This window comes from Typopeltis vanoorti, chromosome 23 (genome assembly GCF_054136105.1).
Source record: "Typopeltis vanoorti isolate ZY-2024b chromosome 23, IOZ_Tvanoo_1.0, whole genome shotgun sequence".
NCBI classification, from domain to species: domain Eukaryota; kingdom Metazoa; phylum Arthropoda; class Arachnida; order Uropygi; family Thelyphonidae; genus Typopeltis; species Typopeltis vanoorti.
Window position 1 is genome coordinate 3,686,329 of NC_143571.1, and position 18,634 is coordinate 3,704,962.

At 36.9% G+C, this 18,634-nt stretch overlaps 1 protein-coding gene across 2 annotated transcripts in view; it reads right to left on the minus strand.

The window, feature by feature from the left end:
- Positions 1-18,634, minus strand: part of LOC150093578 (vacuole membrane protein 1-like) — a 229,721-nt gene that overhangs the window by 187,363 nt on the left and 23,724 nt on the right. For both annotated transcript variants that reach the window (XM_090413135.1, XM_090413134.1), the window contains exons 2-3: positions 7,872-8,134; positions 6,311-6,401 (exon numbers count right to left, since the gene is read on the minus strand). In XM_090413135.1, the coding sequence (XP_090269261.1) occupies positions 6,311-6,401; positions 7,872-8,098 (318 nt within the window). In that variant the 5' untranslated portion in view covers positions 8,099-8,134. The remainder of the gene's footprint in view (positions 1-6,310; positions 6,402-7,871; positions 8,135-18,634) is intronic.

An 18,634-nucleotide genomic window follows, 5' to 3' on the forward strand; every position in this document is an offset into this window, starting at 1 on the left:
GCAGTTTTACATGCCATGGCATTGAGCCAAGCACACACCTAAGCTTGTCATACTTACCAGCCCGATAATTCCACATATACCCTGTCTTAATTGTAAATTCGACTCCTTTAGCCACCTCCCAAGTCATGACCTTATGGTCACTCTCACCAATTGGTGGCAACAAGGTCATGTTCGTTACAGCCACATTCTCAGTTGCAATTACTAGGTCCAGCACTCTCTGCCCCCTGGTATTTTCCAATACATGTTGCCGTAGATAGTTGTCCCTTAATAACTGCATAAAATCCAATTCCTTCCTCCCATGTGCCCTCTCCTCTTTCCAGTCAATATTACCATAATTGAAATCACCCATAATAATTACCCTCTTTCCATTCATTTCTTCTATTTGCTTATGCATACTATTCCCACCATCCACTCCATCACCCGGTCTATAGCAGCACCCAATTGTATATTTTGTTCTGCTAGATTGTATCTCACACCAAACAGCCTCAAATGTGCTTTTTTCCCCATCCTGCAGTTCAACTTCTATACTCCTTGGCTGAAGCTCATCAGCTATCATCAATAACACTCCTCCCCCCCTTTTTATTCACCCTGTCACTCCTGAACACGCTATACCCATCGCATTCAATCCCACTAGCTTTATCATCTTGTGTCAGCCATGTTTCACTAATACCGACAACCTGTGGCCTGGAAGTGCCAACCATGGCCAAAAACTCTTCCTTCTTGTTCCTAATACTCCTGGCATTAGTGTACATGAATCGCAGAAGCCCATTTGTCCCATCCCTACTTTGATTCCTTATACTAATTATCCCATTCTGATTTGTTGTCCGTCGTACTCGCCCGGGCATAATATACTCATTCATACACTTAACTGCCCCCCCTAAAGTCTGCATATCTACTCCCCCCCCCTCTTCCTGATATCCTGATATTGTCTGTCCTGTTTGGCTGTAGTAGGACAGTTTGCAACTGCAAGGGACCTGGTATACCCCTGGTAGGTCTAGGGTAGCGTTTCCCAAATTTTTCCTTCATACTTCACAAATCCTGAAATTTTAACGGAACACCTTGGTTAGAGTTGAGTATCATCAGTCTCGTATTCAATGTAAAACTAAGTGCACACTACAGGTGTGCTGGGCTGCAGTGCATTGCACTGACCTTGCTTGTCACTGCACATTTCCTAGAATAGATACTCCATACTTCACTCACACTCAGAGGTGTCAAACCGTCAGCAGAGGTCAGCCAGCACGCGTTGGCCTTATTAGCACAATCCACACGCAAAATGAGGAGCGCCTGATTTTCAAAATTTCAGTTTGAACTTGTTGCAGCATTTAAAACCATTCCAGGCTCATATTAATTTTGATAATTTTTCACGGAACACTTATTCACTTTCTGCGGAACACAGTTTGGGAAACCCTGATCTAGGGGATGTGGCTGGTCTTTGGTAGAGCAGATAAGAGATGCCAATTTCTTATGTAGTCTGTAAATGGTTGTAAGGTTGCATTTCCTAAGATTTTTGTCCATTTTTCAGATGTGCCCCAGATCTATGGAATAGTAATAGATTTTGAGTAATCTCTGCTCTGAAGGAGAGAGGAGAAAGGGGGGGGGGGATTGCAGTTTTCATGGCTTTAATATGTTTTTGGGGGGGATTGTAGCCATTAGCTAAGAAAGTGTCCCAGATTTGGTCAAGCTCAGTAGTTAGGACCCTGTTATCAGAACTGATTAATTTTGCCACGTTATATAGGGTTTTTATTATTCCATACTGTTAGGGGCATGGGGGGGGGGGGAAGAAGGGTGACTGTATCTACCTGTATATGTAGGTTTTTTTGTAAACAGAAAAAGCCAGAGATCCATCAGTCTAGCATGTAATCAAAGTGTCTAGTAATGGGAGACTGTTGTTTTCCTTTTCCAAGGTAAACTGGATCCTGAGGTGCTGATTGTTTTGATGTGTTAGGAAATTGTGGAATGTATCTAGGTCATGTGGCCAAATGGAGAACACAACATCCACGTAGAGTAGCCAGAAAGTAGGGTAGAGTTTAAGGTTTTTTCCTTCAGTGGTCTCCATGAAGAAGTTGGCCAGAGGTGGAGAACCCACAGCTGTCCCCTGCTCTCTGCCAAATGAAATAGCCTGAGTTCAAGCCATATTTCCTCCCGATATCTCAACCCTAAAACAGGGTTGAGATATCGGGAGGAAATATGGCTTGGAGGTCTAAGGTATCTTTCACTGGGACATTGATGAATACAGAGGAGATATCAAAACTGACCATCATGCCAGTGTATTTGAATGTGAGATTTTCTATACAGGCTCGAAAGTGGGCTGAGATTTTTATGTGTGTGAAGGTGCATTGCCAGTATATTGTGTGAGCCCTTTGGCTAATTTGTATGTGGATGAATCAATGCCATCAACAATTGGACATAATGATAGTTTATAGGGAGGTAGTTAGAATGATCTAGAAGTAAGAAGGCAAGTTTATCTGAGTAATCTAATTGGTTTAAATCCAGTGTCATTTCTCTTATGAATTTCCTAGACACTCGAAAAAATCCAAAAAGAGGAGGGGTTTTCTCACAACCCCCCCCTTCCTCTTTCAGAGCAGAGATTACTCAAAATCTATTCCATATACCTTGGACATATCTGAAAAACTGACAAAAATCCTAAGGAAATACAACCTTACAACCACATAAGAAACTGGCATCTCCACCAAAGACCAGCCACATCCCCTAGACCTACCAGGAGTTATAAAAAGTCTCTCAGTTGCAAACTGTCCTACTATGGCCAAACAGGCAAGACAGTCAATATCAGAATATCTGAACAGTAGGACTACATCTAGTTCCACCAATACAGTCACTCATGACTTGCTGACCACCCACCACAGGATGTACTGGAAGGTCTCTCTATTACACTGCAGCAAATATAAATATGAAAGACTATTCCTCGAATTAGTCTCAATCCTGAAAAACTTTCCAAACCTCAACAAATTTGGGAAGCATACATTCTAATATCGTCAGCTGAATGGCCAAGACTACCCAATTTAGCCCACTAGGGGGCACCATTCAGGACTCTAGGACCAACTTCTGTTGCCTTTCAACAGCTTCATTTACCTAGTGTTGGTGCCTGCATGCACATGGCATCTGGATCCCTGATGATGGCAACAGATTAATATTTTCCTATATTTTGGCAAAGTCTTTTATAATTAATATTTTAGTGTATGTTGTTTGTTATTTCCTGAAAAATTAATAGTTATGGGTAGCCAAAGTATCAGCCTATCTGCAAGATCACATCCCCTATGTGAAACAATCAATGTTTTTTTTCAGAATCTACAAGAGGGTCTCCAAGGTTTGATTCTTGTGTACAAACTCTTTCATTTTTTCTAGTACAGTGGTGCTTCACAATTCGACACTAACCTGTAGCCGAACTAAGGTCGAATTGAGGACAATATTTCCCATATGTCTATGGAAAATATATTAATTCGTTGTCGGATCCCCATCCCACTCCCCCTAACGGGGGAGTGGGAGAGAAATACACCACATTATTTACTTTACATATTTTACTATTGTATAATAGTAAAATTCTAACACACTAAATTGCAAAATACACCATTGTATTGTATACACAATACATACAATCTATTGAGCCTTAGATGTTGGAAGGGAGTCTTCTTTATCCTGTTCTACCTCTTCTCGTCTCCTCTTTGCTTGAACAGGGATGAGGAACTGATCAAGGGTGGACTGTCTCTCTCTCTCTCACTCTTTTTCAAGAAGGTTTTGAGGTGATGCATGATGGTGGTGTTGAACAAATTTGTCATTCTACTCGCATCAGCAGTGTTGGAGTGCCATTCCAAACAAACAGACTGCACTTTCTCCCAATGGAATAAAACTTCTTTAATGGCAACTGTTGGCATCAGGCTACTTTTTCCCTGCCACCCCCTCTTCTTCAGGTGAAGAAGAGGGGTGGCAGGGAATTCTTCTTCTTCCTCTCTCCTTTGTTTGCTGTTCACTGAGTACTCTGAGTTCTTCCATGGTCAGTTCGTCATTGTGATCCACCACAAGCTCTTCTACATCAGCCTCATCACAACCTCTTCTATGTCAAGATTCTCCGCCATCGAAATGATCTCTCGCATAGCTGCAGCTGCTTCTGATTTTCCAGCTGCTTGGTCTGCACCGTTGTTATCCTGAGGAAAATTAGGAACAAGTTTCTTCCACAATGCATGAAGGGTTCTCTGTGTCACTCCATACCAGGCAGTTTTAATAAAGGAAATGGCATGGAGAATATTGAACTTGGTCTTCCAGAAGTCCTTCAGTGTCTTGTCAGAAGAGTGAGTCACGTCGAAAAGCCGTGAGAACAAAGCCTTGGTGTAAAGTTTTTTTAAAACACACAATCACTTCTTGATCCATGAGTTGGATTAGTGACATCGTGTTTGGAGGCAAGAACTGGACTTGCCTCAAGAATGTCCTTTAAGTCTTGAGGGTGGGCACTAGCATTGCCAAGGATCAGCAGTGCTTTCAAAGGCAAACTGTTGTTAGTGAGGAACTTCTTCACGCTCGGGGCAAACACCTCAAAAATCCAATCTTTGAAAACTTGCTGGTCTACCCAGGCTTTTGCATTGGATTTCCACATCACTAGCAGTTTGGACTTAATGATTTTCTTCCCAAAGCATCGATGATTTTCTGAGTGGTAGACCAGAAGTGGCTTTAGTTTAAAATATCCACTTGCATTTGCTGCCAATAACAAGGTAAGTCTATCTTTCATAGGCTTATGTCCTGGGAGCTTCACTTCTTCTTGCATGATATAAGTTCGATTTGGCAAGCGCTTCCAAAATAACCGTTTCATCCCCGTTTAAAATTTGCTGTAGCAGGTAGCCTTCCTTCCTGATTAAATCTTCAAATTTTTTCACAAACTTTTCTGCAGCCTCTTTATCTGTACTAGCAGCTTCCCCCTGTCTGAGAACACTATGGATGCCTGTTCTACCTTGGAATCTGCAAAACCAGCTTCGACTTGATTTGAATTCCTCAGTTTGATTTGAGGTACATCCTGGAGTTTTCTTCTGCAATTCTTCAAAAATTAACCTAGCCTTCTCACAGATTATTGCCTGAGTTACTGGATCTCCCTTCATCTGTCTTTCTCTAATCCAGGTGATAAGCAGCTTTTCCATCCCTTCATTGATTGAAGATCTATTCTTGTCAGAAATCTTCATTGCATCAGCAGACACCCTAGCACCCATAATCGTCTATTTCTGTTGCCAAAAAGTTGCCGCAGTTGCCACTAGGAATCTTCATTGATGAAACCTTCTGTGGGACCACAAATTGAAATCTCATTGTGCAATCCTCCTTTGTGATGTCTGCCTATATCACTATGTGATTATTGCCTGCCATTCAAGATTATCCTTGTGTTCTGACAAAAACAGCAGTGGGCTTGTGGAGATTTCATGCCGACACCCTAGCCGGCATGAAGTCTCATTACGTTGTACCATTATATGCATTTGTGGTTTAAGCCAAAAAAAAGTATAATTTGGTCAGCTAAGTGCCAAATTGCCAACACATCCTTGTTCGTTCAGTACCCAGTAGATACCTACTAATAGGCTGCATCACGTGAAGGTGAGGATTGGACATTAGGTCAGATGTCCCAGTCAGTTCTCCTCATTCCTGAAAGCACAAAGATATAATTTTTTTTAAGGATGATGGTGGGGGAAAATGTGCCCGATACATCACTCTATGCACATTACACCATAAAAGCAGCATTGAGATACCAATAGCTACTGTAAAACTATCTGCCATAACTAAAACAGTTTGGGATGATTTTTTAAGATCAAAATCCATAACAGCAAAAAAGAAAAAGCAATCAGTTATTTTATATGCAACTTCAAGCTGTGTTCTGAGTTGATCATATGCAATTCCATATCTTGCAAGTTTTTTTTTGTTTTGTTGTTTTATGTTTTTAATGTAGTGAAATATTATCTTCATTAAAAATATAAGATTTATCTTCATTTATATAACACTGTTGCTGTTTGAGAGAAAGAAACACCAAATATTTAGATATTTCTTTTTACTCAACTTAGACAATCAGAGTAGTGTTTCAGCATGCTCAGTCACTGGCTCCTGGCATCCATGTTCCTGCATAAAAATATTTTGTTACTTTTAGAGTTTTAGAGATCTTTTATTCCTATTTCATAAAGATGTTTGCTTATTTTATGAAAAGTTTTTTTTTTGTAATCAATTTGAATTACAATCAAAATATGAACTCTGCAAACTTTAAAAAGAGAGAACTGAGGAGTGTTCTGAAAATAATTTTTAAAAAGTTTAAATTCCCAAGGAACATACAAACCTTTTGATGAGGTCCCTCTAGGTGGTACAATGCAACACCAATTGCAACAATGAGAAGGTTTAGAATCACAAGACGTTTATACAGCCATAATCTACATTAAAAAAATTTGATTAGATATTTCAAAAAGATAATAAGGACATTTTAAACTAAAATTTAACATTCATTTCTTTACAGTTTAATGTTTACTGAATTATGAAAAATCATATATCACATGGATTCTGTTAACAAATACTGAAGTCTATATTCAAGATCATAATCAACTTGAACATTCTAAGACCAAGTTTATGATCTTGGTCTGAAACCAAAATCATAAATCAAGATCTTTATCTCTGACCTAAGAATACTGAATATGCATATCCACAAAAAAACTAAGATAAGTAAGGCAATCTTCCACTACCATATACTGAAGAATGAAATCCACAAAATATTACCAGTCATTTGTTTACCTCCTGACAGAATGAGTGCTTCTCTAGCTAGAAGCCATGTCTATCCCACTGCAGGCGATCTCATGCTAGATGAGATTTACATCTGGAAGAAAAAGCTAGCCAGAGAACATCTGTAAAATCCACCTTCAACGATGAAGACCTTTTATTAACAGCGCTAAACTTTCCAATATTCACATTAATTTAATCTCAATTTGCAAGACAAAGAAAGGTCTATATTTATTTATGATGAAATTATGAATAAATATATACTCCTCGGCTACTATTCTATAAGTCAAATCTAAGCTACCATTTTGTAGAATCTCCTATGTGGGAAAATATCTTTGACTTGAAGCACTAAGTGTATTCTGAATTTGAAAAATATAAAGAGGTCCATATATTTAGGATGAAATCACCATACTCCTGATTATTTTGCACCAGCATAACCTAGATCAGAACATGTCTATCTGCTCTGTGGATCCTACTTGTTCCCTCTATGCAGCACTTAACTGGATTTTGTCATTTCTGTCTGAATTGAGGTTTATACCATGTTTTTCTATTATGAACACTAAGTTGAGCAATGCAAATAAACTGCCTTTCTAATAAGGAATTTAATGATTGACATAAATGTTTAGAAACAGCATTTAAATCAAATGACTAATGTTTTGATATCCTTTTTTGTTTGTTTGTTTAAGAAGATACCAACACACACCCATTCTATCTAGAAATGGATTTGGCAGAATTGCATACAAGAATACTTTTCATTTACAGCATAATAGTTTTTGAAGATAGAAACTGTTTCCTTCCCAGAATAAATATGACATTCTACAATAATTCAATACTCAAATCAAAATTTTAAACTAGTTATATTATCTATATAATGACCCCCCCCCCAGACTTTAAAACAATCCCACACTAAAAAACTTTTATTAAAATTATAATAATCACTGCTTTTTTTTTTATCATTACATAACACCTCCAGGGAGTCCAAAGACTCATCGAGGGAGGGTACCTACTCTACAAATAATATTTTAATATTTTATTCATAACCTGAAGGCATTAATCCTTAAGAATTCTCGATATAACTTTGGTATCAATCTAAAAGACTAGTTAACATGAGAGAATGCTAACTTACTCACCTACATCCATATTCATATAAATTTATAAGCAATTCCTTGAGAAAATAGTGTGTAGTTGTAACAGGATGTTTCCATATTACTATGTCTTCTCGTTTATTACCAGCTACTTCTCGTAAATGATCATGAGTTACTTTTGTGTCTAACAATGTGGAAATCGTACCATTTGTAGTAGGAATACTCATAGGTTTCCTTCTGCTAGCAGTAGGGCCCTTTAAATAATCAGCCATTTTTTGAATATTCCTCTCTGTAGCTCTGTTTTTAACCTTTAAAAAATGAAGAAAATTGAGATGGGAATAATTTTGAGAACTATCAGATAATGTCCTCTTGACGAAGTTTATTCTGACATGTATTAAAAAGTTTTAATGAAAGTGAAAAAAATAAGTTACAGAATATGTTCCTAGTTTATACATTATGTTAAATTCTTAAAGAGGCCAAAGAATTCATAAAAATGTAAGCAAGATGGATGAATTTAATCCATTGTTAAATTAATATATTCTTATAATTCTTATGCTTTAAAAGTTAGAGCTCTTTAAATCTCATATGAACACAAATGGACAATGACATCCTTAATAAAAAAAAAAATAGATATCAATACATTTACATCCAGTTTATATCAAGGGCACTCAAAATGAATATTTTTATTAAATTCTTCATCAAAATTTATTACTTGTATAAAATAATATGTTCTAGATCTTCAATACTATTCCACAATGCCAATAACATTCCATGATAACTTGCTTTAACCATATTATGGCTAAGGCAATTAATTTAGCTGACTACTGCAGTGTAGGTTTGCTTCTTTTATGGTGTTATGTTGTTATGTGCATATAAAGTGGGAAGTAATATAATTTAGATACTTTACTACAATGAAATTATTTTGCAAAGTATGAAATAAACAAGGTGTTTTTTTTTTTTTTTTGAAGGGTATTTTAATCCCTTCATGTTGAAAAAAAAAGTGAAGCATTTAAAAAAATCAATTTTTTTTAGTACTCCCACATAGGCATTCTTACATAATAGGGAAATAATACATCAGGTTGATCTGGGTAAACAAAGCAAATCCACACAAGCAACATTTATGGAAAAAAAAAAAAAAAATATATATATATATATATATATATATACACACACACACACACACACACACACACACACACACACGACTGGATCTCCACTCCCCTTGCAAAGAAAGCAATTTAAAAAAATATAAAGACAGTAAATAATATTGGCATATGTCCACCCAGCAATCACACTCAAAACCTATCAAAGAAATGACTAGTTCAAAAGAGCTGATGAATGCTAAGTTGCAAATAAATGGCTAGATGGTTGACTGATTTATGGTTTTATGGTGCAAGGGCAGCAAAGGTAATACTGTATCATGACACAGGTTACAGCAATACACAGGGTATTAATCAATAGTTATGAGGAGATAAATTAGTGAATGAGATAAAATGTATGTACAGTGTTAAGTATCTGCATATTAAAGGTATTAATAAATAGTTATAAGGAGTGACAAAGCACATGCAGAAAAAACAGAATATCCATATATCAAAAGTATTAATAAATGGTTATAAGAAAATAAATTAGTAAATAATATGTATGTACAAGATTTAGTATCTACAGTGCAGTATCTATATATAAAAAAATAATCAAATGTATCATAAAAATCAAATCAAAATCATCATCAAATTAATTCTCTGTAAAAATTTTAAAATGTCAGTCTGATAACATCTGCCTGAGTGTATAAGGCTTAGCGCATAAGTAAAAATGTCATTCCTCTGTAATGTGAAGTGACAGTACTCCATGGGAAAATCACTAATGGTGAGACTGGTGTTGCATTTCTCACACATACATACATGGGTCATCAGCCCTCAGTAAATAAGAATGTGTAAGATGACTGTGACCAATACAGAGCATAGCAAGAACAATGCTTAATTTTTCAGGCTTAATCTTATGCAATTTGTTTGTCACTGCTTCTTGGCAGGAGTATTGCCAATGAGGAATTAATTTCGATTTTATAAACTGTTTGTAGTAAGTATATGGTACTGTGAAACAGCATGAACCAAATTAGCAGCTGAATCTGCAATGTCATTTCCCTTAATTCCAATGTGACTGGGAATCTGACACAACTGAACATCAAAATTAAGGGTCTTTATTTTGTACAAAAGCTGCACCACCTCACCAAGCAGTGGATGTGGATTAGACACTGCACAACAGTAAGCCTATAAAGAACTCAAAGTGTCTGTATAATTATTATTCAGGCCTCCATGGAGTCAAAAGAATCATTGTGGGAGGTCCTTTCTAAGAAACACAAGTCTATCAAGACTCATCGAGGGAGGTCTCTCCTAGGAAACAAAGTCAATCATACCACTCATTAAACGCATTGACCGTTCTCGCTCCCACCACTCCATCAGGCAATGCATTCCATGGTTCAACCACCCTCCATGCAAAGAAACCACTTCTCACCCTCTTTCTCACAGTCTCCTTTCGTAACTTCCAGGGATGGCCCCTTGTCATGACTCCTTCCCGCTGTTCAACCAAGCAAAAGAACTCTCCAGTGTCAACCCTGTAACCACCTCTCAAAAGTTTAAAATTCTCAATCATATCATCTCTCCTTCTTCTATCCACCAAACTCTGCAGTCCACATTCCCTCAGCCGATCCTCATAACTAACATTGTACAGTCCTGAAACCATCTTTGTTATTTACTTCTGTATCTTACCCTTTCCACAGTTAATTTATCTCCTTCAAATCCTGAGGACCAGATCTGAGAACAACAGTCTAAGTGTGGTCTGATCAGAGTCTTATACAACGGAATGATAACCCTTTTATCTCTGCAGGTCAGTGTCCTCATTATTGCAGCAATCCTCTGTGTTACCTTCACTACCTTTGCAATATGTCCCTAAATTTCAGTTTTCCATCAATCATCAACCCCAGATATCTTGTCTCCCCTACTTCCTCCAGTTTAACTCCTCCCATAGAGTATGCAGAGTCCCAAACCTCAAGACCTTACATTTTGATGCGTTAAACTGACACCCCCATTCATTTGCCCATCTATCTAGCTTATTCAAATCCTCTTGCAGGGCTACAACATCTGCACTATTACTAATAACCCTTCCCAGCTTTGCATCATCCGCAAACAACTGAATATACCCTTGCAATCCACGGACAGTGTCATTGATATAAAGGTTAAACAATATAGGTCCCAGTACTGAGCCCTGTGGAAACCCACTTGTAACCTTCTGACTCTTTGATATTGCTCCACCATACACAACTCTCTGATACCTATCGGATAGCCAATCCTGAATCCAGACCCATGTACTGCAACTTGATTATCAGCATATCATGTGGTACCCTGTCAAATGCCTTTGCTAAGTCTAGGAAAATGGCAGTATATGCCTTTCCCTCATCTAATGCTCTTGTAACTTTATTATAAAAGGCTAGCATATTGCTAAAACAAGAGCACCCCTTCACAAATCCATGTTGACTCTCACAGATAACATTACCCTTATCAGCCCAATGCTGTATACGGTCCCTCACTAATTTCTCCAAGATCTTACTAACTACTGATGACACACAAACTGGCCTATAATTAGACACTTCCGGTCTGCTACCACCCTAATGCAATGGCACTTCTTACCTTCCTTCCATTCCATGGGCACCTTTCTCGCAGCCAGACTTTCACTGAAAAGCCAGGTCAAAGGCACTGTCAGTTCCCTATCACATTCTCTCAAAACTCGTGGTGAAATACCGTCCAGTCCCACAGCTTTACTAACATCCAGAGTACTGGGTATTTGGAACTATCTGGATGTATCCCTTAGAGTTCAAAAAATAAATAAGATGGAAGTGAAATGGATGTGCAACCTCATGAAGTAAGAGATCCTAAAGAAGAAGACAACATGGAAGAAATATCATGACAATAAGAATGAGAGGAATTATGGAATATATAGAGTGCCAGAAAAGTAATGAGTATCATGAAGAAAGCTAAATCGGAGTAGGAAAAGAAATTGGCTATGGGCAAGCTAAAGGCAATCTGAAAGAATTTTATCATTATGCCACAAGCAAAAGAAAGAATGAATGTGGAAGAATAACTTTAATGAATCGAGATGGTACTCTAGTGTCAGAAGCTAATGAGATTGTTCGATTAATCAGTGATCACTTTGCTAAGATATATCCACCTAGAGCTGTTGCATAACCTGGATATGAATTGGACAATAGGTACAGATGGAACATCAGCAAGTATGCTAATGGCATGTTCAGCTGAACTGGCCAGGCCTTTGATTTGTATACCATGAATCTCAGCTCAGGATAGATGCCACAGGAATGTATGATAGTTCTGTTATATAAGGATCGCAAAAAAACTAACTACTGACCTATCAGTATCTCTGGTGTGGTAGTGAAGATTTCAGAGAAGTTGGTAAGAACTTGCATAAAGAAATGGGTTGACAAATAGGCTATACTCTGCAAAGAGCAGCATGAGTTTACTAGTTTACTAAAGGCAGGTCATGTTTTAGCAATTTGCTCATATTTTATAACAATGTTACAGCCGAATTGACTATATCATAGTGTATCCATTCTCTAATGTTGGATTTTGCTAAGGCATTTGATAGGATACCACATGAAAGGCTGTTGCATAAACTAGAGAATATGGGATTGGAATATAAACTTTTGACTTGGATCAGTGGATGGTAAACAGACAGATATCAAAAAGTGGTATAGGGTAAGTTGAATCTGCCATATTTAAGGTGATCAGTGTTTGCCTCAGGGTTCAGTTCTTAGGCTACTGTTGTTCAATTTATATATTACATCAGGAAGGGTCTAACAGGAAATGTGCAATTGTTTGCTGATGATGCAAAGACAGGCAGGGCAATCAGGGATGCTACTGATATCCAGCACTTACAGAATGATTTGAATATGCTGGAAATTTGGCTGTCAGTTTAATGTTAGTAAGTGTAAAGTTATGCCCTTTGGCATGATGAGATTTCCAACAGTGTATATTAGTGGGTTATACTACAAGAAACTGATGATGCTAGGGATCGTGTCTTTATCATATCTACCATGCAATGGTAGATATGATAAAGACATCATTTTGCTTCTTTACAAGGCTTGGTAAGACCACACCTGGACCACTATGTGCAGATTAAGTCTCCTGGGTTCCAAGTGCATAAAGAAGCTGTGGAGAAGGGTTAAGAGATACATTTCATATCTCTTAATTTTGCAGAGATGTAAGATGTTATAACTACAGTAGCTAGATTATAATGCTGTTATAAATCAATATATTTTATATGCTGCTAAGCAAATGGCACTGATATTTTGCACAGAGGGAACAACCAGATACTATCAGGACAATGCTTCTTTCACTAACATATTACAGTGATGCTAGGTGAGATTTATTATATATAGTAAAGATGCTCCTCAAATAAATATTGTAGCTTTTAATGTGACTCTAGCCCATGAAAGGTTTATAATTAGTTCATGTCAGTGCCAAAAGTAGTGAGCAAGAGTTACATAATCTGAAAACTCTAAAGACCAAACATGGTATTTTTCTTAAGCCAATTCATGGTGGTTTCATAAATAGATGATAGAATTCATCTACAACCCAAACTGAAGCATATGTGGTATTATCATTGCAGCAGTTGATGTCATGAAACAAATATATTATTTGATAGTTGTTCACCTCCCTTCACTGATTTGCAGGATGAAAAAGAGTTTTTAGGAAAAAATTCTGCTACTTCCACTTGAGATAAGCAGTTTCACCTATAGGCCTAGAAAATGTTCTACACATCCTTAATAGAATTAAACCAATGTACAATAGCAGCATTTTCCTTATGTTTGTTACTTTTACTAGAAAGTTTATTTTTTGCATTGAAAAAAAGTATTTGGTAACAATTCTTAAATGTTTAAGTAGCTTTCTTAGAATATGAGAAGAAACAATTCTGTTGCAGTATACGCAGTATCAGTGTATACTTGAGTTTGTGTACTTGTTCTCTTACATGCATCCCTTATGCTACAATAATTTCTTACAGGTAAAACTACATCACTATCTTTTTTTACTTTACACATACATCATAAGGGGATAAAAGAGTACACTTGTATTAAAAATTTCTTCTTTCTTCCTGCCCTTTAGCACCTCTATATTACAAGTTTACTATAATCATACCAAACTTGGCAGTGAGGCTATAAAAAAATAGTCATTACATCAAAGTAACAAAATTTAAATGACAGATTTACAGTTCAAATATACTGCCATCCTAAAAACACCATTCAGTTTTATTTATTAACTACAAGATGTTCCATGAAACCCAAAACTAAAAATTTTATGAATCATTGTTTGCATAGATTCAACACATTATTATTACAGTAACTTTTCATAGAGTCAGTAGACCCATCATGGGGAAACCTACTTAACTAGGAATGTGTCTTCCATATCAAACCTTTAATAATCTCAGATCCTTTTTCATTGCATCTTTACACAACTTCTTCCTGTTGTTAAACTAAAGATTTATTTAACAAAATATATCTATAGGCCATCAATATAATCTCCAATCTTGCCTTATCACTCACTGTGTGTGGCAAAGGTGATGGATTGGAGAGAACAGATTTCACGAGATTGTTCCAGAGGACAGAGAAAGATGGAATAAATGAGGAAGAGAAGTACATCTGGTGTGCTTGCAGATGGAGTGAAAAGGGATAGTTGCTGAAAGTTCTTTTTCACTTAATCACAAAGTAAATTATATTTGACAATAAAGTATATACTTGGTTAATACTTTATCTAAGTGTAAGCAAAAAATATGCATATAAAGTATCTTCACAACTAGGCTAATATATATATAAAAGCTGTTGACTTCATATCTATTGCCTCAGTATTCCATAATGCAAAAATATTATGGAAAGGGTCACTACCCAGACCAGTTCTGACCCTTATTGACGTCTCATCAACAGGAAATAGAATCAGTAAGGTAACAAGGTTAAATCAATGTAAAAGTCATATTTTCCAAAAGGTGTATCACCTTGTTATTAAAACTGGATCAGAGATAACTGTTAGAAGTTTTTTCACTTGGTAACAAAATAAATTATGAAAAAAAATTATATTTTTGTTTAATCCAAAGTTCCCACATGAAGAATCTTAAAGAAATAAACAAGAATATAATTTTTTATCAAATATAATTTACTAAAAAGGGATGTTGAGCAGCTGCTGTTCTTGTTTTATCAGACCCAACAGAAAGCAGAGAAATGATGGCTGCCAGTTCTGGGAAGCAGTGGCTATGGAAATATTTGCAAAAAAGATAGGGCTGAAACACTGCAACCATGAAACAGTGGTTAAAGTGTCAGTGGGGGAGTGGATCATCTATCACTCTCTTCTGGATGGCATCAAGATTTTTTTAGGAATGTTTTGAGTGTACTACCTCAAATGTGAATAGTAATATTCTAAGGATGGAAAGATTTCAGATTTGTGCAGTTAATAGTGGTTAGGTGAAAAGTAGTATCTTGAGAGAAAAAGAATACCTAGTTTTATAGAGGATGCTGCTGATGTTATGTGATGTGTTTATGTCAGGAGACGTTAAGGTAAATGTCAGTTTTAAGGCATGAGATATGATCCTATCTGGCTATTTGTGTATTAAGGTAAGTAAAGCTAGACAAGTTGAAATCCTTTGTGCAAGGAAAAAGGCAAAACTGCATTCTGATTGTACTATAGGTGATGGTTATCCTCATCCAGGATGGTATGGAGATTAGTGTCTAAGGCATTGGTTGCGTATTGTTTTTGATGAAGCAGGATGAAGTGTACTATCTTCAGCAAAGCTGTAGACAGGATCACTGGAGATTGAGAGTAGGTCATTTATGCGTAAGAGAAAGAAAGTATGTGATGACAGTCCTAAAGCACTCCTGAACTAGTTCTTGATCAGTGCACTCCTGTGCTGGTGAAGAACTACCAATGCAGGTGGAGAAGAAAGGAAGCTATTCTTCATGACAAGCAGCGAATGACGAGAGAGAGAGAGATTACTCTCTTTGGATGGATACAGCTTTCTTTCTGGACATGTAGATCAAAGAATGGCAATTTACAGGCCTCTATATCATGGAACCTATACCTCTATATCATGGAACAGACCATGAGTTATTAGTGGCTATGATATATGTGAAATTACGGAAACTGAAAACAACACAAATGTCGATCAGATATGATCTTGGAAACATACCAGCTGAATACAATATTAGTATACAGAACAGATTCAACACACTCAATTTGTGTGAAAGAGAACCAGATGAACTATGGGAAGAGATTAAAGATATAATTAAAACAGAAGCAAAGAAGAATATTCCAACAGTTTGTAAGAAGTTTAAGATGCCATAAGTCAGAAGATGCCATCAAACTGCTCAGGAAAGGACGAAAATGAAGGCCACAGGAAATTTGCAGGAAGTGCGGCATTTGAATGCAGAGTTTCAACAACAACAAGCCAGAAGAGACAAGGAAAAATACTTTATACTAACAGGAATGCCAATAAATAGAAGACCAAAACAAGAAAGGAAAAACAAGAGATCTTTTCAAAAAAGATCAGAGAACTAACAGGGAAGTTTAGTGCCAAGGTGACAATATTGAAAAGTAAACACAAAGGATATCTTACAGAAGCTGCAGACATCAAAGAAAGATGGAAAGAGTATACAGAAAGGACTCCAAAATTACTGAGAAATCTCAAGAGCAGGATTATACACAGGAGCCAGTACCACTAGAGAGTGAAGTGAGGTGGGCACTGCAACAGCTATCCAGTAAAAAGGCACCAGGAGGAGATGGAATACCTATTGATCTGCTCAAAGCCCTGGGAAAAGAGGCAGTTAAAATTTTAATAGCTCTATGTCAGCAAATTTGGATCACAACTAAATGGCCTCGGGAATGGAAAAAATCAGTTTATATACCTTTATTGAAGAAAGGCAATGCAAGAGAGTGCGAAAAGTACAGAACTATAGCACTGATTTCTCATGCAAGTAAAGTCTTACTTAAGATCATTCAGAAAAGACTGGAACCATTCATGAAGAGAGAAATGCCAGATGAACAGGCAGGATTTCGAAAAGGCAGAGGAACAAGAGATCAAATCGCCATATGTGAGATGGATGATAGAAAGAGCACAGGAATATCAAAAGTATGTCTACCTTTGTTTCCTTGACTATAGCAAGGCTTTTGACTCTGTAGATCATGTAAAACTGTGGGGTGTGTTACACACAATGGGAGTACCAGAGCATTTCATTTTCCTTCTGAGGAATCTTAATTATGAACAAGAAGCTACTGTCCAAACAGATCTTGGAGAAACTGAGTATTTCACAATAGGTAAAGGGGTGCAACAAGGACATATTTTATCTCCGTACCTGTTTAACTTGTACAGCAAATGCATTTTAAGAATGGCAGGTCTGGAGAAGTCTTCAGATGGAATTAAAATTGGTGGAAGAAATATTACTAATTTGAGATATGCAGATGATACCACCTTGCTAGCAGAATGCAAAGAAGATTTGGAGGAACTTATTATGAAAGTTAAAGAAGAAAGTGCTAAATATGCTCTTAAACTTAAGCTATAAAAGACAAAAGTTATGGCAACATATGAACTTAACGATTTTGAAGTAGATGGGGAGAAAATGGAAGTAGGTTAACAATTTTGTGCTCCTAGGATCCCAAATTGATCAAGATGGTTATTGTACTGAAGAAGTTAGAAGATTATTATTCAGAAAGAAAGCAATGACAAATTTAAGCAAGATCTTTAAAGATAAAGATATTAGCCTCGCAACAAAAATCAGAATCGTGAAAGCAATAGTATTCCCTGTGGTGCTGTACAGATGTGAAAGTTGGACCCTGAGAAAGAGTGAAAGAAGGAAGATAGATGCATTTGAATTATGGGTTTCAAGATACTTTCTAAGAATACCATGGACCACAAAGCAAACCAATAATTCAGTGATAGACAGAATAAAGCCAGATTGCTCCCTCGAAGCCATGATCATCAAGCAAAAATTGTCATACTTCGGACATATGATGCGAGCAAATGACAGTCTGGAGATGATGATGATGCTTGCTAAAGTTGATGGAAGCAGGAGAAGAGGAAGACCAAGAATTAGATGGGTGGATGAGTTAAAGAAGCAACTGGAATGCGCTTGGAAATTCTGAAAGATATGGCCAGGGACAGATCTAAATGGAGAATGTATGTTCATAGAATCACCAGGAGTTGAAAACGACTTGATGGAACATAACAACAACAATACCAGATGCTCTGGAAATATCAATGTTGGCAGCACCTTTCGCCAAACTTTTCATAGCACATGTCAAGTAATAAGCGAAATAGACTGAGATCTCAGCCATAGAACTAGAGTCGCTGAACTAGTAGGTTACTATGTGGTGATAAAGTTGACTGTTGATGACTCTTCCATTATTTTGGAGAGAACTGAGGTGATGGTGATTGGTCACTAGTTGGATGTCCAACTTTTATCTCCTTGTTTTTAGAATAGCTTAGATATATGCTTGCTTTCAGACAGTGGTTAGTTCTATATTCCAGAACTAGCAGATGTTAGTTCTGGAATATTGGAGAGATGCCATCAGAACCATAAGACTTTTTAGTATCCAAGTTATTTAGCATTCTTCTGATGTCTTTTTATTGAAAAACCACAGGAGGCACACATAACAGATGATCTGCTCTGGTTGACTGCAGAAGCTGGAGAAATGATTTCAAAGAAGTCAGGTTTAACTTTTAAGTGCTGTAACAAGAATCAATTTAATTGTGAGAGGTAGAAGTTA